The 23644-nt window shown below is 41.3% G+C and overlaps 1 protein-coding gene across 4 annotated transcripts in view; it reads left to right on the top strand.

The window, feature by feature from the left end:
• The window catches only part of EXD2 (exonuclease 3'-5' domain containing 2), an 84069-nt gene that overhangs the window by 22793 nt on the left and 37632 nt on the right, over window positions 1-23644 (top strand). For 2 of the 4 annotated variants that reach the window (XM_066342063.1, XM_066342059.1), the window contains exons 1-2: window positions 7072-7189; window positions 21128-21495. In XM_066342063.1, the coding sequence (XP_066198160.1) occupies window positions 21175-21495 (321 nt within the window). In that variant the 5' untranslated portion in view covers window positions 7072-7189; window positions 21128-21174. Of the gene's footprint in view, window positions 1-7071; window positions 7190-12056; window positions 12162-21127; window positions 21496-23644 lie in introns of those variants that run through there. The other 2 variants (XM_066342062.1, XM_066342061.1) reach the window with 2 other exon arrangements.

Raw genomic sequence — 23644 nt, 5'->3', positions numbered from 1 at the left:
TCCTTTTTTTACACTGAAGTTTTGCATTATCCTTATTTTTAGAGGGATTTCAGGAACAAGTGGAGTTACATGTGGCTCAGTCCATCATCTTTAACTGGAGGTCTCTGCCTATGCTCTTTTCTCTGTGACTAATTCACTCTTTCCCCTCCAGCTCCAGATATACCAGAAACGACCTGTCTTTTCTTCTTGCAAACCTGGATGGGGTATTAAACACCTTTTCATATTCCTCCAAAGTATGATCTATTTTGGAATAGCTCTGGCCGGATAGCTCGGTTGGTTAGAGCGTTGCATCCCAATACCCAAAGGTAGCAAGTTAGATACCCGATCAGAGCACATACAGGAACAGATTGATGTTTTTCTCTCTTTCTCTCTCTAAAATCAGTAAATAAATTTCAAAAAAAAAATCTATTCGAACAAAAGTATTAAAGAATGTTATAGACCCTTACCTACATGAGTTAGGTTATATAACACATACATACCTGACAGTAAAGAACTTAAACTCAACTCCCCAAACACTTGAAACATTTCTTTCTGCCCCGAAGTCTCTCCTCTGAGATGACTTTCTCTTTCTCCCAGGAAAGTTGGAGCCTTGCTGACTTCTCCATCTCTGATTGATTCCCCTAAATCTTCTAAATCCTCACCCCTTTATCCTACAAAGCAAATTCAGTTCAGCCCCTAATCACACCACTAACTGCAGAACAAAAGAAATGCTGATTCACCAGCCTTTCAACCCCTATTGTTAGGTGACCTTGTCCCATTGGGGATGTGTGTGTTTCACCCCCATTCTAAGGGGCCTTCATGAATTTCTTCTAAATGAATACAGGCATCTTTCCCAAGAGGTAATTTCATTCCATCTAGTCAGGAGAAAAAAAAGTTCCCTATATCTCTAAACCACCAAAAAAGGAAACCTTTTTTCACTTTGGTAACAGTTTTTTTGGTGTGTGTGTGTTTCCAACTAGCTTTCAAGCTTCTTGAGTGCTTAGCTACATATTTTTATAATCTGTAGAGTACCTAATAATATTACAAAAGTTTATAGAAGAGATCAGTGGGCAGAAAGGATGGATAGAATTTCAATGGAAGGAAATAGGTTTTTCAGAAATAGCCTATTTTGTGGTTCCTCTAAGTTTTGACCTTTATCTTCAACACACTAAACCAATCCAATAAAGGGTACTATATTAAAAACCTTTATTGTGTATATCCAGTGCAGGGCACTCAGGTTTTAGTTGACCCATGTGCCGTGCATTCATTATTAATATCTTTCATTTGCTCTGTCAGTTAGAGATTGAGTTCCTGCTAACAAAGACTTGGCTGTAGTGGCTTAAAAAATTAGTTTATTTTCTCATGTAAAAGAAGTCCAGAGGTAGTAATTCAGGGTTAGCAGGGAAACTACAGAAGGCATACAGGATCCAGGCTTTTTCTGCCTCTCCATTCTGTCTTCCTAAGCACCTGGCTTTCATGTTTAAGGTGACACTGCAGTGTCAGAGAGCTGTTGGAAAGTAAGTGGAAGAGCAATGACAAAATGGCAGAAAAAGATTGTGGCAGTTGTCTGTACACCTTTTTGGAAATTTACCAAAAGTCCAATGCAAAAACTTTTTTATCCTTTTTTTTCAAAAATGTTTGTTGAATAATTGGGTTGACATTGGTTAATAAAATTATACCGGTTTAGGTAGACAATTAATTCTATAATACATCAACTGTATATTGCATTGTGTATTCACCACCCCAAGTCAAATCTCCCTCCATCACCACAGTGCAAAAACTTTTGTTTACACCTCATTGACCAGAACTTCAGTCACATGGCCATACCCAATCCCAATGGAGAAAAAAATGTTTTGTGTTGCTGTTTTTTATTTTAATTGCAAATTCCTGTCCCATTCCAGATCTACTCAGAATCTCTGGGGATGGGTTCCGGGAATTTGCTTCTTTGTTTGTATGGATGTACTAGAGTTTGGTTATCTATTTATCTATTGAAAGACATTTTGGTTGCTTTCTTTCTTTTTTAAAAAAAATTATTTATTGATTTCAGCAAGAGTGAAAGGGTGAAAGAGAGAGAGAGACAGGAACATCAATCTGTTCCTGTATGTGTCCTGACTGCGGATCGAACCAGCAACCTCTGTGCTTCAGGATGATGCTGTAGCCCACTGAGCTCTCCAGCCGGGGCAGATTGCTTTCAGTTTATGGCTAAAGCTGCTTTAAAACATTGTGTGCAGGTTTTTGTGTAGACTTAAGTTTTCAACTCATTTGGGTAAATACTTAGAAGAATGATTGCTGGGTTGTGTGGTAAAACTATGTTTAGCATTGTATGAAACTGACAAAATATCTTCAGAAGTGACTACCATGTTGCATACCCACAAGCAATGAATGAGAATTCCTGTTGCTCCATTTTCTCCTCAGCATGTTTGGATTTTAGCCATTGTCATAGGATTTAGTTATTCAATGAAACACTGGTATCTCATTGTTTTAATTTGCTAATAACATATAATGTTGAACATCTTTTCATGTGTTTATTTGGATATCACATAACTTTTTTGGTGAGGTGTCCATTCATATCTTTTGTTCACTTTTTAACTGGGTTGTTAAGTTTCAAAAGTTCTTTTATATTCTGGATAACAAATCTTCATTAAACATGTGTTTTGCAGATATTTCCTCCCAACCTATGGCTTGTCTTTTCATTCTCTTGTCTAATCAACTTTTTTAGCATAAAGATGTTCATATTTTCTTCTTAAATCACTGCTGTATTTTGTGATGTTCCCATTTTAGTCCTAATATTACTTATTTGCTTCGATTTCTCCTTTATCTTCATTAGTCTCACATGACTTGGTATCATTAGTCTTTTTCAAAGTCTGACCTTAGTTTTGTTGGCTATTTGAATTGCATCTATTTTTTTTTGTGTGTGGCAGAGACAGAGAGAGTCAGAGAGAGGGACAGATAGGGACAGACAGACAGGAAGGGAGAGAGATGAGAAACATAAATTCTTTGTTGCGGCTTCTTAGTTGTTCACTGATTGATTTCTCATATGTGCCTTGACCGGGGGGCTACAACAGACCGAGTGACACCTTGCTCAAGCCAGCGACCTTGGGTCCAAGCTGGCGAGCTTTGCTCAAACCAGATGAGCCCGCGCTCAAGCTGGTGACCTTAGAGTATCGAACCCGGGTCATCCACATCCCAGTCTGACGCTCTATCCACTGTGCCACCGCCTGGTCAGGCGCATCTATTTCTATTTTAATTTATTCTCTGATCTTTATATTTTTCCTTCTACTATTTTGGATTTATTCTTTTGTTTTCCTTCTAATATATTAAGCCAATCACTTATGTAATTAACTTTTAGTCTTATTTTCTTGTTTAAAAGCATATAAGTTTATTAATTTACCTGTACTCTATAAATTTTCATATATAAAGTATTTTTATATATTATCTCTCAAATCTTATAAATTTCAATTGGGATTTCTTCTTTAATCTTTCAGGTTTTTTTAAAATCTACAAATGTATGGAGTTTTAAAAATAATCACTTTTTATTCTTTATTTTATTTTTTTAAGTGAGAGGATGGGGAGATAGTGAGACAGACACCTGCGTGTACCCCAACCAGGATCCACCTGGCAATCCTGTCTGGGGCTAATGCTGGAATCAATTGAGCTATTTTTAATGCCTGAAGTTGATGTGCTCAGACCAATCAAGCTGCCTCAGTGCCCGGGTCCAATGCGCAAGCTATTCGAGCCACTGGCTATGGGAGGGGAAGAGGGAGAGAGGAGGGGTAGGGGGAGAGGGAGAGAAGCAGATGGTCACTTCTCTTGTGTGCCCTGACCAGGGAGTGAACTCTGGACATCTGCATGACAGACTGGCATTTTATCACTGAGCCAACTGGCAGGGCCAATAATAATTTTTTTCCTTTCTTTTAAAATAAAAGTGAGAGCAGGGGAGGCAGAGAAATAGACTCCTGCATGCACCCTGACTGGGATCCATCCAGCAAGCCCCTCAAGGGGTGATGCTCTGCCCAGCTGGGGTGTTGCACCATTGTCCAGCAACCAAGCTATTTTTAGCACCTGAGGCAGAAGCCACAGGAGCCATCCTCAGCAACTGGGGACAATTTGCTTGAATCAATTGAGCCATGGCTGCAGGAGGGGGAGAAAGAGAGAGAGAAGGGGGAGGGGTGGAGAAGCAGATGGTCACTTCTCCTGTGTGCTCTGACCAGGAATCAAACCTGGGACATCCACACTCCAGGCCAATGCTCTACTGCTTAGCCAACTGGCCAGGGCCTAATAGTCATTTTAAAATCGATTTCTAACTTAATCGTAATATGGTCAGAGAATGAGATCTGTATGATAGCATTTTTTTTTCAATTTGTAATAAGGTACAATGGCCTAAATCAAAATTAATTTTTTTTAATCTTCCTTGTATGTTTGAAAAATATGTATGTCCTCAAAATACTAGGTGCAGAGTTCTATACAAGTTCCTTAGAAAATGTTCATAGTATCAAAGACATTTCTGCAATGACTGGTTATTCTTGGATGTCTTTTTATATGTAAGAATTTATAAACGAAATGTTTTCTGTCCTCTCAAAATTCTTATGATGCAGACTAACTCCAATATAATGCTATTGGGACATGGGGGATTTGGGAACTAATTAGGTCATTAGGGTGTAGCTCTCATGAATGGTATTAGCGCCTTATTAAAGAGGCCCCAGAGAGTTCCTTACTCCTTTGACCAAGTGAGGACACAGTGAAAAGACAGATGTCTATAAACCAGGAGGCAGCCACTTACCAGACAATAAATCTGTTGGCACCTTGATCATAGACTTCCCAGCCTCCAGAACTGTAAGAAATATACTTTTGTCATTTGTAAATCACTTAGTCAATGGAATTTTGTTTAAAAAGCCTGAATGGACTAAGAAAAGAGTGAAGTATTAAAAAGCTGATTGGATATTCCTTAAGCATAGATGGGGCTTGTTGACTGGGCATTCAGTGTTGGGTGATTGCTTATGGACCCAGACAGTTCATTATGGATCCTTCAAATGTCACTATTCTGCCTTTCTAATCTATCTTCTAAAATTATATGGACATTTGTTTGCTATTATCTCCTCTCCTGTCTGTACATTTTTCCCTTTGAGTTTATAAACTTTTCACTCCTTTACTTTCATTAAATTTTTTTTTTTATTGATGTTGTCATCCTGAAGTGCAGAGGTTGCTGGTTCAATCCCCGGTCAGGGAACACACAGAAGCAGCTTGATGTTCTTGTGTCTGTCTCTCCCTGCCTCTCTCTCTTAAAAAAAAAAAAAAAAAGAAAGAAATTGTTTTATTGATGTGTATATGCATTCAGAAAAGTGACCAGAAATATGCAACCTGAACACACATGTAAACCAGCACTCAGATGAAGAAATACGACATTGTGAGCACTTTGTGAGCCTCCTCATACTCCTCCAGTCATTTCTCTACTGAGTAATGTCTTCTAATAATATGGATATTTGGGTAGTTTCCAGTTTAAGGCTAGTACAAAATATGGGTATGAACATTTTTAATACATATCCTTTTAAAAAATATTTATTGATTTTAGAAAAAGAAAGAAAAGCAGGAAGGGAGGAAGGAGCGGGAAGCATCAACCTGCAGTTATTGCATGTACCCTGACCAGTCAAGCCCTGGGTCTTGAACCAGTGACCTCAGCATTCCAGGTCCACACCTTATCCACTGTGCCACCACAGTGATCTCAGCATTCCAGGTCCACACCTTATCCAATGTGCCACCACAGTGACCTCAGCATTCCAGGTCCACACCTTATCCACTGTGCCACCACAGGTCAGGCTATACATATCCTTTTACTAAACATATGGAAACATTTCTGTTGGGTATAAACCTAGGAGTGAATTTGTTGGGATGACTTTGCATATATTCAGCTTTAGTTGATCAAAACAGTTCAAAGAAGTGATTGTACCAATTTATGTTCCTTTCAGCAGCGTATTAGAAGTTCAGTAGCCCCACAATCTTGCCAATACTTGGTATTTTCTGTTTTGTTTTGTTTTCATTTTAGGCTTTTTGGTGGGTATGTAATGGTATCTCATTGTGGTTTTAATTCATTAATTTAATTTGCATCATTTCTTTACATTTAAAAATATTTTATTTCTTGATTTTAGTGAGAGGAAGGGAGAAATAGAGAGAGAGAGACAGGAATATTGATCTGTTCCTGTATGTGCCCCAACTGAGGATGGAACCAGCAACCTCTGTACTTTGGGACAATGCTCTATACTGTGATATAGAGGATGAGGGCAACAAGCTTTGCAAGCAGACATACCGAGATTTGATTCCCAGCTCCAATGCTTACTTGCTTTGTTACCTTGAGAAGTTTATTTAACCTTCCCAATTTTATGTAAAATGGCACTAAAAATAGTACTGCCTTACTAGGTTACTGTGAACATTATATGAGATAAAATATGTAAAATGCTCTGCAAAGTTCCGAGCTCACTGTGATCACATACTCAACTTATGGCAGCTGTTATTATACCTTATATTGTTTATGCACATCTCATCTGTCCTTCTGATTTATACATTCTATGACAAAGCAGGAGCGCACAGCACACATTTGCTACCCTACATATGATAGCTGCTGGTAAAGACTGGTTGAGTGAACGATTTTTAAATATAAACGGAAGGCATTGATTGTTCTAAAAGATGGCAGAAATTATTATAATGGCTATAGCACAAGTGCACTGCTAATGAGTAATACATTATTTAAACAAGTGTCTCTCCTATTTACCGTCATCATTTAACAGTTAAGAAAACACTACTGCAGTAGAGAAATACTACTGGGGATAATTAGTAATGGCAATTAGATGTCCCATATTGCATTTGTGAGGGTTCCAGGAGCTTCCCCCTTTAAAACCAAAATCAAAACAAAAATTTCATCACAGAACAAAAATAAAAACATCACTTCTCTGAGGAGACGCTAAGCCTTACAAATTTTAACAGATCCTTTGTTCAGCAGTGGAGAAACTGGGGACGCTACGGCTGCCCCAACAGCTTCCGTACAAGATGGCGCCGCCCGTTTGTACACCCCCGCTGGGATTACGTCCTCTTAGTCCGTTGCAGGAACGGAAGTGGTGTCGGTCCTAGTGGATCCGGGTGGGTGCGCGCAGGTGGGCACGGAGGTTCCAGTTCTTCAGCGTGGGGTGCTGCAGGTGTTCGGGTGGGATCCGGGCAGCAGGTAAGCGAGGATCAAGGGCCTGCGAGGCCTTTCAGTTAGCTCGGGCGAGGGGCAGAAGGGGTTTCCACTTGGGATTGAGGAAAGGGGTCCTGGAGCTGGTGATGTCACCGTGTGCGGGGGCGACTGATTGCGGGGACTCGGCTGTCCCAGAGCGACTTGGCCCTGCCCCTCTCCCCGCCCCACGGCGCGGCTTTCTCCAACGGCTCGCGGGCGGAGGGGGCGGTTCAGCACCCGGTGCGTGGCCCCCCACGCCCTCCCAGGACTCTCATCTCTCTTTAAGATACTGACAAATCCTCAGCGCTTCTTGACCCAGTAACAAGGAAGAACCATCTGCTGCACCTGGCACAACTCCTTGGAGGTTGCGTGTTCCCCGCGTTGGGTTACAGTTCCCTCCCTCGATTCGTGGGACTTACCTCCGCCCCCATTGTCACCACCCCTTTCCTTCGGCCACTCCCGCAGCTTCGGGCCTTGCTGGGGAGGCATCTCTTGCTTTTTCTGCGTCCCTGGGATAGATCAAAATTAGAACGTTAATGATTATTTATTACAAAATTGATACCTGCTCATTAAAATATAAACAATCCCAAACCCTGAGAAGCTTTTGACGATCTATCGGATGCAAACGTATTCGTCTCTTAGATACCCACTCCTTTATTAAACACCAAAATAACTATATCATATTTTTTAGTTGTATTATAAGGATGGAAGGAACGACACTGAAAGGTTTTGTTAATTACCAGAAGTAGGAAGTGCGGAAGAAAGGAGGGTTTTTTTGTGTGTGTTTGAGAGTTTGAGAAAGGAGGTTTAATGGGGGAAGGAATGATTAATTTTGGTCAAGTTGAGCTTGTTTTAATAATGCTTCTATTCTCTATTAGTTGTAGTCCATGCAAAACAATGATGAAAATTAAAAAAAATTTTATTTATTGATTTGAGAGAGCAAGGGAGAGAAACGTCAATTTGTTGTTTCACTTATTTATGCATTCATTGGTTGATTCTTATATCAGCCTTGACCTGGGATCAAACCTACTACCTTGGCAAATGGGGACGATGTTCTAACCAACTGAGTTACCAGGTCAGGACAGTGATGAAGAACAAAAAAAAATTTTTTTAAAGAAGGGTGATATTACAGCAGCAAAACTTTAATCCAGAGCAAAAAGCTATTGGCTTTCCAAAGTTAGATTTTTGACTGAGAATTGGCAGAAATCAGTCCCAAATAGTCACTTAATTTGTTTCTTTCCTCTGTGCTTGTTATATATATGTTTGAGTTTTAAACTTGGGAAAAGAACATTTACTCTCATTTCTCATGTAGTTTTTGTGAACTTATGTGACAAAATGTTTAATAAATTAGCCTTCAGATCCAGTCTTCTTTTTTTTATTATTTAGAAATTAAATTTAATGGGGTGACACTGATCAATAAGAGTACATAGGGCCTGACCAGGCAGTGGTGCAGTGGATAGAGCTTCGGACTGGGATGCGGAAGACCCAGGTTTGAGACGCCGAGGTCACCAGCTTGAGCGCGGGCTCATCTGGTTTGAGCAAAAGCTCACCAGCTTGGACCCAAGGTCACTGGCTTGAGCAAGGGGTTACTCAGTCTTCTGTAGCCCCAGGGTCAAGGCACATATGAAAAAGCAATCAATGAACAACTAAGGTGTTGCAACGAAAAACTGATGATTGATGCTTCTCATCTCTCTCCGTTCCTGTCTGTCTGTCCTTATCTATCCCTCTCTCTGACTTTCACTCTGTCTCTGTAAAAAAAAAAAAAAAAGTACATAGGTTTCAAGTAGACATTCTATAACATTTGAACTATTGATTGCATTGTGTGCCCATCACCCAAAGTCAAATCATTTTCCATCACCATCTATTTGACCCTCTTGACTCTCCTCCCCTCTAACCCTCCCCCCTGGTAACCAGTTTTATCAATGTTCATGAGTCTCAGTTTTATATCCCACCTATGTGTAAATCATATAGTTCTTACTTTTTTCTGATTTAGTTAATTCAACTTAGTATAATGTTCTCAAGGTCCATCCATGTTGTCATAAATAGCAGTATATCATCATTTCTTATGGCTGAGTAGTATTCTGTTGTATATATATGTACCATATCTTCTTTATCCAGCCCTCTATCGAGGGGCACTTTGGTTGTTTCCATGTCTTGGTCACCATGAATAATGCTGCGATGATCATGGGAGTGCATGTGTCTTTGCATACCAATGTTTCTGAGTTTTAATTTTAAATTTTTAAATTAAAAGTATATATTTTTTAGATTTATTTATTCATGTTGGAGAGAGGAGAGAGAGAGAGAAGGGTGGGGGAGGAACGGGAAGCATCAACTCATATTTGCTTCCCATATGTACCTTGTGCCTTAACAGGGCAAGCCCAAGGTGTTGAATTGGCGACCTCAGCATTCCAGGTCAACGCTTTACCCACTGCACCACCACAGGTCAGGGGCAGTGTTTTTGAGTTCTTGGGTAGATACCCAGTAGGGGGATTACTGGGTTATATGGTAGCTCTATTCTTAATTTTCTGAGGAACTGTCATATTGTTTAAAATTTTTAGACAGAATAGATCCTCTTTGACCTGTCTCTTTTCATTTCCATTTTTCTTTCTTTGATCTTTTGCCCCAAAGTAAGAACTGTTACCTGTTGGAGTGTGTTTTTCTATTTCTTTTTCTTTGTATTTATTGACAGGTGTTTTTCCATATAAGATATATTTGTGTTAAGTTTTTACAAATATGGTGTATCGTACTTACTCAACAACTTGACTTTTTGTGCTTAAAAATGGGTCCTAGGCCATGGCAGGGTTGCTCAGTTGGTTAGAACATCATTCAAATGCGCCAGGGTTGTGGGTTTGATCTCCAGTTGGGGCAAATACAAGAATCAATCAATAATGCATGAATGGGTAGAACAACAAATCAATGTCTCTCTCTCTCTCCATCTCTCTCTCAAATCAACCAATAAATAAAAATTATTTTAAAAATAAGTCTTAGAACTTTTTCTTTGTTCGTATTAGAGCTCTGCTTTATTCTTTCCACTTATTCTATAAATTCCATAGAATGTTAAGTTTCTATGGTATGTGAGATTCTGTAGATTGCTTACAGTTTTTCACTGTTAGACACAGTGTGTCATCGAAAATTCTTTCATGTGTCTAGGTGCCCATGTGAGCGTGTCTCAAAGATAGACACCTGCAGGTGGAACTGCTGAGTGGGACGAGTGGGCATTTTAATGTCATAGTAGTTATTAGTGAGATTATGTTTTCATGATTATTGGCTAGTTGTATTTCCTATTTTAAGAAATGTCTAATTGCTATTGGGTTGGTTTTTTATATGTATATAGTAGTGTTTTATATATTCTGGATAATAATCTTTTATCGCTTCTATATGTTTTAAGTATTCATCCCCAATTCAGTGCTTTTTAAAATTGTTGCTTATCTGCCTGACCAGGCGGTGGCGCGGTGGATAGAGTGTTGGACTGGGATGTGGAGGACCCAGGTTCGAGACCCCGAGGTCACCAGCTTGAGCATGGCTCATCTGGTTTGAGCAAGGCTTACCAGCTTGAGCCCAAGGTTGCTGGCTCTAGCAAGGGGTCACTCAGTCTGCTTAGCCCCCCCCCCCCCCCCCCCCCCCCCCCGTCAAGGCACATATGAGAAATCAATCAATGAACTTAACTAAGGAGCCACAAGGAAGAATTGATGTTTCTCCTCTCTCTCCCTTCCTGTCTGACTCTCTCTGTCTCTGCCACAAAATAAATAAATAAATCAAATAAAATTGTTGCTTGTCTTTAGCCATCTTTGTTGAACCAAAGTTTTACATTTTATGTTTAATTATATCAATCTTCTATGTATGTATTTTGTACTTTCTGGCTATCATTCCCTACCCAAATGGTCCTCAAATGAGAGCTATTTTGCTTTCTAGGGGCCATTTGGCAATGTCAGAAGACATTTTTTTGGTTTTCCTTTGGGATGTTGGTGCTGGCATCCATTGGGTAGAAGCCAGGGATGCTGGTAAACATCCTACAATGGACAGGAAAGCCCTCCACAACAAAACACTTATCTGCCCTAAAATGTCAATAGTGTTAAGGTTAAAAAACCCTGCTTTACCCTGGACGGAGCAGGGGTTTCTCCTTTATTTCTTACTGTAAGTTCTTATGTTTGAGTTTTTCTTCAATTTCTCTCTCTCTCTCTCTCTCTCTCTCTCTCTCTCTCTCTCTCTCTCTCTCATTATGTATGGTGTGTACATACTTTTATTTTTCTGAGCAATGTCACTAAATATTCAGTCTATTCTTAACCCATTAATCTCAAATGCCAGATTTATCATGTACACATAAAGTATGTTTCTGGATTCTCTTCTGTTCCATGGCCCAATTTTCTTTCTTTTTGAGACAATTTTTAGAAGAGTTTATATGAGCCAGAATTGATGGGGGAAAAAAATTATGACATATGCCAGGGAGCAAGATCTCAAATGCTTTGGAATATAACAGTTTTGCAGTTTCTTTTGTGCATTTGAGATTAAGGAGAGAAGGATGATTGTATGAATGTGGGTGTTGGGGAAAGCCAAAAATCTAAATTCAGGATGGATTCTGAAGAACTGACACATACATAGCCTTATCTAAATTCATAAGAGCTTTAATAGGAGAAACTTACATACATGGGCAAAACAGCTGCTCCATGGTGGTAGTCAGGCAAAATCCACACCCTCCCCAGAATAGGGTCCCTTTTTATAGGGGGTTAATAGCAAAATCATGTGGTCATTAGTCACAGAGACCACCAGAAAGAACAATGCATTTCTAAGTTAAAAGATAACAGTAGGCAGTTATTACTCCCTATACATTCATTAACCTCTCTCCTGGGACATGATGTTTTTCTTTGGGCAGCAGCATTCCGGCTGTCTGAGCCAATCAGCCCAGTGTGAGGTCACAGAACACAGAGAGTGCAGCTTTCCCCAGACGCCTTTGCTGCTGGATCCATGTTGCAACTCTGAAGTAAGTTCCCTTACAGTGGGAGAAAGCAAGGCAGGGGTCGGATTACCTCTTGCAAGCTTTAGAAGGAGGGATTTGAGAGGATGGTCAAGTCTAAAAGGAAGAGTCTAAAAGGGGGCGTTTCAAAGGTGTGTTAACCCAGATCCACAGAAACAGGGAGAGGGCTTACTAAAGGCAAAGATTAGCCTTTTGGTAAAGAAGTAATATGTTTATATCTCAAAAGTAAAGGGAAAGAAAGCTCCTCCTAGAAGGACTTTGGTTTCATAAAGCCAATATTTATAAGACATTAGAGATGAATAGGGGAGGTGTGGGGCCATAAAATGAACTGGTGTGCTTTGAATTGTCTCTGGAGTCACAGCTCTGGTCCTATAAAGATTTCATTTGGAAAACAAGGACAGCTATTTGTAATACCTCAAGAATTGAGTTGCCACCATTTAGACAAACAACTGACAAATCCATCTACCTGTTAGAATATATTTTTTTCATCTGAGTACATTTCTTATTAAGCTCTGACATTAGCTTCCAATTTAGCCATATTTTTCTTTTTTTTAAAGATTTATTTATGAATTTTAGAGAAAGGAGAGAGAGAGAGAGAGAGAGAGAGAGAGGAAGGAAGGGAAGAGACATGGGAAGCATCAACTCATATAGTAGTTGCTTCTCGTATGTGCCATGACCCGGCAAGCCCGGTTTTTTGTTTTTGTTTTTTTGTATTTTTCTGAAGCTGGAAACGGGGAGAGACAGTCAGACAGACTCCCGCATGCGCCCGACCGGGATCCACCTGGCACGCCCACCAGGGGCGAAGCTCTGCCCACCAGGGGGCGATGCTCTGCCCCTCCAGGGCGTTGCTCTGCCTCGACCAGAGCCACTCTAGCGCCTGGGGCAGAGGCCAAGGAGCCATCCCCAGCGCCCGTGCCATCTTAGCTCCAATGGAGCCTTAAGCCTGGGGTTTTGAACTAGTGACCTCAGAGTTCCAAATTGACGCTCTATCCATTGTGCCACCACAGGTCAGGCCGGCCAAATTTCTGATTAAAAACCTTATTAAATCCTTTTAAATATCTTGTTAGGTTTCAGCTGGGAAAAACAGTAAATATTTCTTGTGGTATTAAATAATTGTGGGCCCAAGAAAGGCTGCAAATTTTACTGTGTCCCAAGATCTGAGTCACTTCCAAAGATAACCAAAAGCCATTGGTCTCACCCTGGCTGGATACATACTTGGTTGGTTAGGGCTTCATCCATAAGTGCAGAGGTTGCTGGTTGGATCCCCAGTCAGGGCACATACGAGAACAGATCAGTGTTCCTGTCTCTCACTCTCTTCCCTGCTTCTCTCTAAAAATCAATAAAATAAAAATTTTTTTAAAAATTAAGTTTGTACATTATTTTTAGTATTTTGTAAAATCTCTTTTAAAACTAGGGTAATTATAGTACCTTTTGCAAAGCGTTGTTGAAAGGATTAAATAAGTAATGTACACGTGAGTGTATATATCAATAACATGTAGAGTGCTGGCACATGATCTGTGCTCTATAAGTGAGGTTGTTATAATATGTCTGTTTCTTCAGTCTTTTGCTGTATCTTCAGTAAAGTTTTCTATTTTTCTTCATATTGATTTTGCACATTTCTTGTCCAGTTTATACCTGGTTTGTGTATATGTCATTGTTGTTTTGTGCAGTTTTAAAAGAGTGAATAGCCATTCTGTTAAGAAACATGGTTCTTACTCATTTTGTCTTCTTTTGCCTGGATTTGGATATTCTTCCATCTTGGCTCTGCTGTTGTGAGTCCTCTAATGGGTGCCTCTGTTTCTAGCCTTGCCCTCCAGTCTGGCACGCACACTGCCATATCGTGCTCTTTAAAATATGAGTCTGGCCTGACCTGTGGTGGCGCAGTGGATTAAACATCGACCTGGGAAGCTGAGATCGCCGGTTCGAAACCCTGGGCTTGCCTGGTCAAGGCACATATGGGAGTTGATGCTTCCTGCCCCTCCCCCTGTTCTCTCTATCTCTTTCCTCTCTCTCTCTCTCTCTCTCTCTCTCTCTCTCTCTCTCCCTTTTCTCTCTAAAAGTGAATAAATAAAAATATAAAAATATAAAATAAAATAAATCCCTTTAAAAAATATCTTTATGAGTCTGATCCTGTCACATCTTATTAGTCTGTTATTGGCTCTGTTGCCTATAAAGTTTTGTCTTAGGGGGTAATATAAGCCCCTCATGACTTGACTTGTATCTTCTCTTTCCAGCACCATCTCTGTTTCCTTACTTGCACATTATGCTTTAGCCTAGCACTGTCCAGTAGAAATATAATATGAACCCCATAAATAAAGTTTTCTAGTAGTTACATTAAAAATACAAAAAGAAACAAGGTGAACTTTAATAAAATGTTTTATTTAACCCTTATATCCAAGATCAGCATAGATATAAAAAGTCAATATGGAATTCATAAAGATAGAAAGTACAACAGGGGTTACGGGAGTGGGAGGTTGTTTAATGTGTACAGAGTTTCTGTTTAGGACAAGGAAGTTCTGGAAATGCATAGTAGTGGTAATGCCTGCACAACATTGTGAATGTAGTTAATGTGACTGAATTGTACACTTAAAAATACTTAAAATGGTAAATTTTGTGTTACATATCTTTTACTAGAATATGGTCACTTTAAGCCCTGGCCAGTGGCTCAGTGGAAAGAGTGTTGGCCAGGCATATGGACGTCCTGGGTTCGATTCCTGGTCAGGGCACACAGGAGAAGCAACCATCTGCTTCTCTCCCCAGCCCTATCCCGTTCCCTTCCTCTTCTCTGAGTACTGAGGATAGCTTGGTTGGTCTAAGCATGTCAGCCACAGGCATAAAAATAGCTTGGTACTGGAGCACCGGCCCCAGACAGGGCTTGCCAGGTGGATCCTGGGGTGCATGCGGGAGTCTGCCTCACTATCTCCCCTCTTCTCACCAAAAAAAAAAAAAAGTCACCTTAAAAAATCAGTATGATTGCTTCTTGGCTAAGATCAAGTGTAAAAAATCAATATAGAAATTATTAAGATATTTTTACTTCTTTTCTTAGTAGGTCTTCAAAATTTGCTATTTTACACTCCCAGTACATGTTAAATCTGCTTGGACTTTCCCACCCGTACCACGATGCTCATGCCTTTTGTACCCTTGCACATACTGCTCTCTGCCTGAGGGGCCCCGCTCCTAGCTGCCTTGTGTACCTGGAGACCTTTTGCTCACCTTTCAATACTCAGGTGTTCCTCTCAGCAGCATTTTTCTAAGTAATAACCTCACTCTTTCCTCTTTTCCCTCCCTGTACTTGTGTGTTTGCTTCTGTTGTTGATGTTATCTCACTGTATTGTAACTTGTTCATTACATGTATTTCTTCTTTTCTGAATTTTTGAAAGCAAATTGTGCCTTTTAACTCTTTTTAGTGTAAGGTCTGGTTTATTGAGTGCTACTTCCATGTTTGCTGAATGAGCCCTTTGGCTGGAGAAAACCTACACAAAACCTCTCCATATAAAAATGAATTAATAAATTTTTTGAATGTTGCCAAGAATTTCCTCATATGCAATTTTTCTGTGAGGCTTTTTCCACGGGCCACACATGGTAAAGAATAAGTCAGGAACCTGACTGTGTGCCTGGGTACTCCATAGCTAAAGGAGCCCTTCTCAATGAAAGCAAATCAATAATTTGTTTCTTAATGTTTTCCTAATTTTTTTTAAATTTAGTGATAGGAGGGGAGGCAGAGAGACAGAGTCCCACATGTGCCCCGACCAGGAGCCACTCAGTAAGCCCGTTAGGGCAGGGGTCCCCAAACTTTTTATACAGGGGGCCAGTTCACTGTCCCTCAGACCACTGGAGGGCCGGACTATAAAAAAACTATGAACAAATCCCGATGCACACTGCACATATTTTATTTTAAAGTAAAAAAACAAAATGGGAACAAATACAATATTTAAAATAAAGAACAAGTAAATTTAAATCAACAAACTGACCAGTATTTCAATGGGAACTATGCACCTCTCACTGACCACCAATGAAAGAGGTGCCCCTTCCGGAAGTGCGGTGGGGGCCGGATAAATGGCCTCAGGGGGCCGCATGCGGCCCGCGGGCCGTAGTTTGGGGACCCCTGCGTTAGGGGATGATGCTCTGCCCATCTGGGGCATTGCTCTGTTGCTCAGCAACCGAGCTCTACCTAGTGCCTAAGGTGGAGGCCGTGGAGCCATCCTTAGCGCCAGGGCCAGCTTGTTCCAATCAAGCCATGGCTGCGGGAGGGGAAAAGAGAGAGAGAGAAGTGAGAGGGGAAGGGGTGGAGAAGCAGATGGGTGCTTCTCCTGTGTGCCCCGACTGGGAATTGAACCTGAGACATCCACACGCCAGGCCGACACTCTACCACTGAGCCAAACAGCTAGGGCCTCTAATTTTTTTTCTTCTTTTCCAAGTGAGAGGAGGAGAGATAGAGAAACAGACTCCCACATGTGCCCCAACTGGAATCCACCCGGCAGCCCCTGTCTGGGGTTCATGCTTTGCCCATCTGGGCCATCCTCACAACTGAGCTATTTTCAGCACTTGAGATGGAGGCCAGGGAGCCATCTCTAGCGCCTGAGGCCTACTTGTTCGAACCAATGGAGCCATGGCTGCCGAAGGGGAATAGAGAGAGAGAAGGAGAAGGAGAAGGGGAGGGGTGGAGAAGCAGATGGTTGCTTCTCCTGTGTGCCCTGACCAGGAATCAAACTCAGGACATCCACATGGCAGACTGACACTCTACCACTGAACCAACCGGCCAGGGTCATCTTTTTCTAATTTAACTTAACCTCATTTTAATAGTATTAGATGTGGTGATAGTATGAAATGCAGAAATAAATTTTAAAATGAATTAAAACACATTAGAAAATATTTTCTTTGAAAACAAAAATTTACTTTCCTATACAAAGTCATGTTTAAATTGAGAAGGAAGACACAAATCAAGATGCAAGTTTGTGCCTGACCAGGCAATGACGCAGTGGATAGAGCGTTGGACTGGGATGCAGAGGACCCAGGTTTGAAACCCTGAGGTCACTGGCTTGAGCCCAAAGGTCGCTGGCTGGAAGCCCAACATTGCTGGCTTGAGCCCAAGGTTGCTGGCTTGAGCCCAAGGTTGCTGGCTTGAGCAAGGGGGTCACTCGCTCTGCTGTAGCCCCCTGGTCAAGGCATATATGAGAAAACAATCAATGAACAACTAAGATTCCACAATGAAGAATTGATGCTTCTCACCTCTCTCCCTTCCTGTCTGTCCCTCTCTCTGATTCTCTCTCTGTCTCTGTCAAAAAAAAAAAAAAAGATGCAAATCTTGTCTCAAAGAATGAAACATTTGGTTGAAAAACAAGGTGAAACTTAGAAGAAAGTTTGTAAAGGTTTAGATTTAAATGCAAAATATAAACTACAAATATATAAAATGGGGAACTCAATTTGGTGTCAGTGAATTTTAATTTACCACAGCTTTATATGGCCCATTAGTATGATTCCACGACTCAAAAGCATATTTCATACAGCATTAATAAAGTATAGGTAAAATAGATAATAGTATCAATATAGCCCACACCAATCAGATCACGTCTCAAATATCTAATCCAGACCTGGTGTCACATTTTTAACGATACCTTGACAAACATGGGGCTCTTCAGAAGGATGTGGCCACAGTGGTGAGTGGCCTTCTATAAACTCAGTCATAGGAAGACTGGTTTGGTTAAGTAGAATGTATAAGGGGAGTCGTAAGAGCTATCTTCACATATTTCACAAGCTTTCAGGAGGGAATAAACACTTTTGCCATTTCAGAGGTCAGACTGAGCATCAAAGAGAGCAATTTCTATGTAGCAAACTTTTACCGACTATAAGGATTTTTCAACAAAAACGCCTCTTAAGGTAATGAACTCTCTTCCTAGAATTCAGGTAGAGATCAGGTCAGAGACCAGATAGAGATCTGTCAGGATTACTGTGGAAAGGATTCTTGAATTGTGTAAGAGCTTAATTTGGCTCCTAAATTTTGACACTGTGATTCTTTGTTTTCCTCTAATAGAAGGTCTGTGACTTATAGAACCCCAGTAGTAGTAATAACTAACATTTACTGAACACGAATGTGTTAGCCAATATGTTGAGTGAAGTATATTGACCATCTTACTCAAGCTTCACAATAATTGTACCTGGCAGGAACTATCTTTCCCATTTTACCAATGAGGACTCAGGCTTAGAGAAGTTCAGTGAATTGCCTAAGTTTATATAGCTAGCAAGTAGCAGAGGCTGGATTTGAACCCAGGGTGTAACTCTAAGGCCCATATTGTTATCCTGTACTTTATATGGCTCTCTGAACACTTTAACATATTTATTTAATTCATTGAATATGATTTATTTCAGGATCATAATCATATTTCTTAAATGTTAAGTGGGATATTTTGCCTATCTCTAATAAAGTACCAATTTTAAACACTTGTATTTTTCTAATTATGAATATATAAAACTTGCATAGAATTAAAATATTATTCATAATTATTACTTGTAATAATTGTTTCTAATCCTACTACCCTTAGGTAACCACTATTCCTACATACAGTTATGTACCACTTAATGGAGATATGTTCTGAGAAATGTGTGTTACATGATTTCATCGTGTGTCAGCATCATAGTGCACTTACACAACCTAAATGGTATATGGCAGTGGTCCCCAACCCCTCTAATTCCATTCCCACCCAAGAAAACCCTCCTGCCCTCTACCAGCTGCCCAGGGCTTTCTTAATCATACACATCATAGCAACTAAAACAGAATAAGCTAGACTCTCGCTTCTACTTACTGATATGTTAGCGAATAACTTTTTGTTGATGGATCTCTTCAAGGTGTTTGTACTTTAAACCTACAATCTCTAACAAGTGAACAGAAATTTCTGCTTTTCAATAAAAATCTAATCATCAGCAAGTTGGTGGGTTATTTTTCACTTCTGTGGAAGGTGTGAGCAATGGGGAACAAAGCAAATGTGGATTGTTCTGGGCCGCGGACCGGTACCGGTCCGTGGGCCATTTGGTTCCGATCCACAGAGAAAGAATAAATAACTTACATTATTTCCATTTTATTTATATTTAAGTCTGAACGATGTTTTATTTTTAAAAAATGACCAGATTCCCTCTGTTACATTCATCTAAGACTCACTCTTGAGGCTTGTCTCGTAAGTTCGACAATTATATTTAAAAATACGAGTTTTTACGCCGGTCACATAATTTTATTTTGTGCATTTATCCATCCCACCCTAAAGGCCGGTCCGTGAAAATATTTTCTGACATTAAACCGGTCCATGGCCCAAAAAAGGTAGGGGACCACTGGTATATGGCAAAGCCTATTACTCCTAGATTACAAACCTCTGCAGCCTGTTACTGTACCAAACAACACGAGATTAAATCAAGCATAAGACAAAGTGATGGTAATCAAGAGATATAATAAACTCACGATGTATGAGGCTACTGCTGGCACAACATGGCATACTGTTTTATAGCAAACTTTTTTAAATAAATAGAACACAGTATAAAATAATAATAGAAAGTATAGTATACTAAATACATAAACCAGTGGCGTAGTTGTTTGTTACATCAAGTATTATGTACTGTACATAATTGTATGTGCTGTACTTTTCTGTGACCAGCAGCAGAAGATGTGTTTACGCCAGTGTTACCACAAACACGTGAGTACTGTAATATGTTGTGCTATGACATTATGATGGCTACAATGTCACTAGGCAATAGGAATTTTTAAATATCTTATGGGACTGCCATTGTACATGTGGTTCATCACTGACCAAAATGTCGAGATGCAGCACGTGACCACATTTAATGGGTGTCTGTCAGTTTTCTTTTGCTTGGCTGGCTTTACTTGTGTACATTATCCTGTCTCGACCCTGTGGACATTTCAGTTTACAACCTCCTCCTGAGCATCCTGGGTCTCTCTGAAGGTTCCATCCTTTTCCTTTTGGAGTCCCCTCTTCCCTTTGTACACCACCCTAGCTTACCTCAATAGCTGAGTCTGTTTCTGTGTGTGTGTGTGTGTGTGAGAGAGAGAGAGAGAGACAGAGAGGGACAGATAGGGACAGACAGACAGAAATGAAGAGAGATGAGAAGCATCAATTCTTTGTTGCGGCTCCTTAGTTCTTCAGTGATTGCTTTCTCATATGTGCCTTGACTGGGAGGCTACAGCAGAGCAAACGACCCCTTGCTCAAGCCAGCAACCTTGGGCTCAAGCCAGTGACCTTGGGCTTCAAGCCAGCGACCTTTGGGCTCAAGGCAGCGATCATGGGGTCATGTCTATGATTCCATACTTGAGCCAGCAACCCCGCGCTCAAGCTGGATGAGCCCGCTCTCAAACTGGCGACCTCAGGGTTTCAAACCTAGGTCCTCTGCATCCCAGTCTGACGCTCAGTCCACTGCACCACTGCCTGGTCAGGCAGCTGAGTCTGTTTCTATGGAAAACAACTGAGATTTCTGAAGCAGGAAGATCCACGTTTGCTTTGTTCCCCATTGCTCACACCTTCCACGGAAGTGAAATATAACCCACCAACTTGCTGATGATTAGATTTTTATTGAAAAGCACGAATTTCTGTTCACTTGTTGTTAGAGATTGTAGGTTTAAAGTACAAACACCTTGAAGAGATCCATCAACAAAAAGTTATTCGCTAACATATCAGTAAGTAGAAACGAGAGTCTAGCTTATTCTGTTTTAGTTGCTATGATGTGTATGATTAAGAGAGCCCTGGGCAGCCGGTAGAGGGCAGGAAGGTTTTCTTGGGTGGGAATGGAGTTAGAGGTGGAGTAGAGAATGTATACACCTAAAAAATTAAAATATCACTGTTCCATGTGGAAATTTGTGGCAGTTTTTTAGTTTGTAGGCAGGGGATTATAAATGGAACATGTTTTAGGGGAAACTTGTTTCCATATAGGTTTTAATTCTGTGTGTAAATATATTGTTACCATTTGTTTTGCAGATTGTGGGAAGAGTGACATGCTTTCCTAAACAACAGCAAAGTTGAAGATGTCTAAACACTTGGTGGCTTGGACAGTGACCACACTTCTGGGTGTGGCAGTGGGGGGGTTTGTCCTCTGGAAAGGCATCCGGCGCCGGAGGAGTAGGAGCCGTGGGGTCCAGCAGCAACAGCAAGCCCAGGGCGGGAGAGAGCTGCCCCCTCCACAAGAGGACCAGCTGCACTCCAGTGCCCCCAGAGCCTCATGGGAGGAGAGGATTCTTGAAGCAAAGGTGGTGACTGTGTCTCAGGTGGCAGAGTGGGATCAAATTGAACCCTTGCTTAGGAGTGAATTAGCAAGTTTTCCAGTACTTGGAATCGACTGTGAGTGGGTAAGTTAAAAAATAAAAATAAAACAAATAGTTTGCTTTTCCATCTTGGGACCTTGAATAGTTAGGTAAAAGATGAGATTAAAGAAGAATTAGCTTGTTCTCAACTCGCTGATAAGTAGATTTTGGCAGGAGAAGCTGCTTCTCAGGATAGGGGAGGGCTCATAGTCACAGGTTCTGGAGTCAGGCAGATGCGTATGAGTTCCGTTGTCACCAGTTATCATTCTGTGAACTTGGACATGCTACTGAAGTAAGTTTGAGCCCCAGTGCACTTGACTGTGATAGGGATGCAATGCCGTCACTGCCCAGGCTTTTCTAAGGATCCGGGTTGCCTCTCTGAAGGCGTTGGTGGCCTAGCTCTCCCTCCCTTCTCTCCTTCTCTCCTGTTTTCCAGCCACACTGGGTCTTCTTCCACATCACAGCCTTTGAACTTACTCTTTCCTCTCACTAACATGTTCTTTTCTCTTCACTTCTTTCTTACTCTGTGACCTTTATTTTTGTGTCACCACCATACAGAGGGCTTCCGTGATTAACTCATCAAGGATTGTGCTTGGAAAAGTTGGGAAACTTTTTCCTTGGTGGAGGAAAAGAAGCCTGCATCAGACTCAGTGGAATGAATGAATGGACTTATTCCCTTGGCCCCACATCTCCTTCCTCTTTCATACCAGATGTTCCTAGAAACATCTCTTCCTCAGTCCTGTGACTGGAATTTTACTCGCCTGTAGTGTTCCCTAGAATTGGATGCACAGATTTCAAAAGTCAGCAGGCAACAGCTAGGCTTTGGAGCTGCCGTGGTGGCTTTTGCAAGAGTTGATTTGCCTTATGGGGCTGTGTGGTAGCATCTCCCAGGAGCAGAATGTATTAAGTAAACAGTTGCTGAAAAGCATGGGGAAAAAAAGGCTTTAGCACCATTTTAACATATAATAAGTGACTATTAAAAGCTAGCTACTATTATTTTTTATTTAATTTTTTTTTTTTGTATTTTTCTGAAGTTGGAAACGGGGAGGCAGACAGATTCCCGCATGCGCCCGACATGCCCACCAGGGGGTGATGCTCTGCCCATGGGGGGGGGGCGGTGGTGCTCTGCCCATCTGGGGAGTCGCTCTGTTGCAACCAGAGCCATTCTAGCGCCTGAGGCAGAGGCCATAGAGCCATCCTCAGCGCCTGGGCCAACTTTGCTCCAATGGAGCCTTGGCTGTGGGAGGGGAAGAGAGAGACAGAGAGGAAGGAGAGGGGGAGGGATGGAGAAACAGATGGGCACTTCTCCTGTGTGCCCTGGCCGGGAATTGAACCCGGGACTCCTGCACGCCAGGCCGACGCTCTACCACTGAGCCAACCGGCCAGGGCCACTATTAATATTTTTTTTTTTGGCTTTTTTTTTTTTTTTTGTATTTTTCTGAAGCTGGAAACGGGGAGAGACAGTCAGACAGACTCACGCATGCATCCGACCGGGATCCACCCGGCATGCCCACCAGGGGCGACGCTCTGCTCACCAAGGGGCGATGCTCTGACCCTCCGGGGCGTCACTCTGCCGCGACCAGAGCCACTCTAGCGCCTGGGGCAGAGGCCAAGGAGCCATCCCCAGCGCCCGGGCCATCCTTGCTCCAATGGAGCCTTGGCTGCGGGAGGGGAAGAGAGAGACAGAGAGGAAGGAGGGGGTGGGGGTGGAGAAGCAAATGGGCACTTCTCCTATGTGCCCTGGCCGGGAATCGAACCCGGGTCCCCTGCACGCCAGGCTGACGCTCTACCGCTGAGCCAACCGGCCAGGGCCACTATTAATATTTTAATAATATTTTCATAAGGATGCCATGGAGAAGTTCATTAAGGAAGTCTATTAAAATGAGAATTATTATACAAGTCAGGATTTTAAAAGATAATAGTTAAAACTTGAAATATAGTTTACTCTAAGCCAAGTACTATGCTGTTTTGTTTGATCCTCTGATTTAATTTAGATTCTTCTAATAATCCTATGTAGGGAGGTACTGTTATTATCCTCACCTTTACAGATAGGAAGTGGAGGCATAAAGAAAGGGTTAGTTACTTGCCCAAGGCCACAAAGTTGGTAACTAGCATTTGAGCCCAGGGCTTTCTAGTTAAAAAAAAAATTTTTTTTTTAAATTGATTTTAGAGAGTGAGGAAGAGAGAGACAGAA

The sequence above is a fragment of the Saccopteryx leptura genome, chromosome 6 (genome assembly GCF_036850995.1).
Source record: "Saccopteryx leptura isolate mSacLep1 chromosome 6, mSacLep1_pri_phased_curated, whole genome shotgun sequence".
In the NCBI taxonomy this organism is placed as follows: Eukaryota; Metazoa; Chordata; class Mammalia; order Chiroptera; family Emballonuridae; genus Saccopteryx; species Saccopteryx leptura.
Note: the sequence above shows the minus strand (reverse complement) of the source record. Positions and strands in the feature narration are given on the sequence as shown.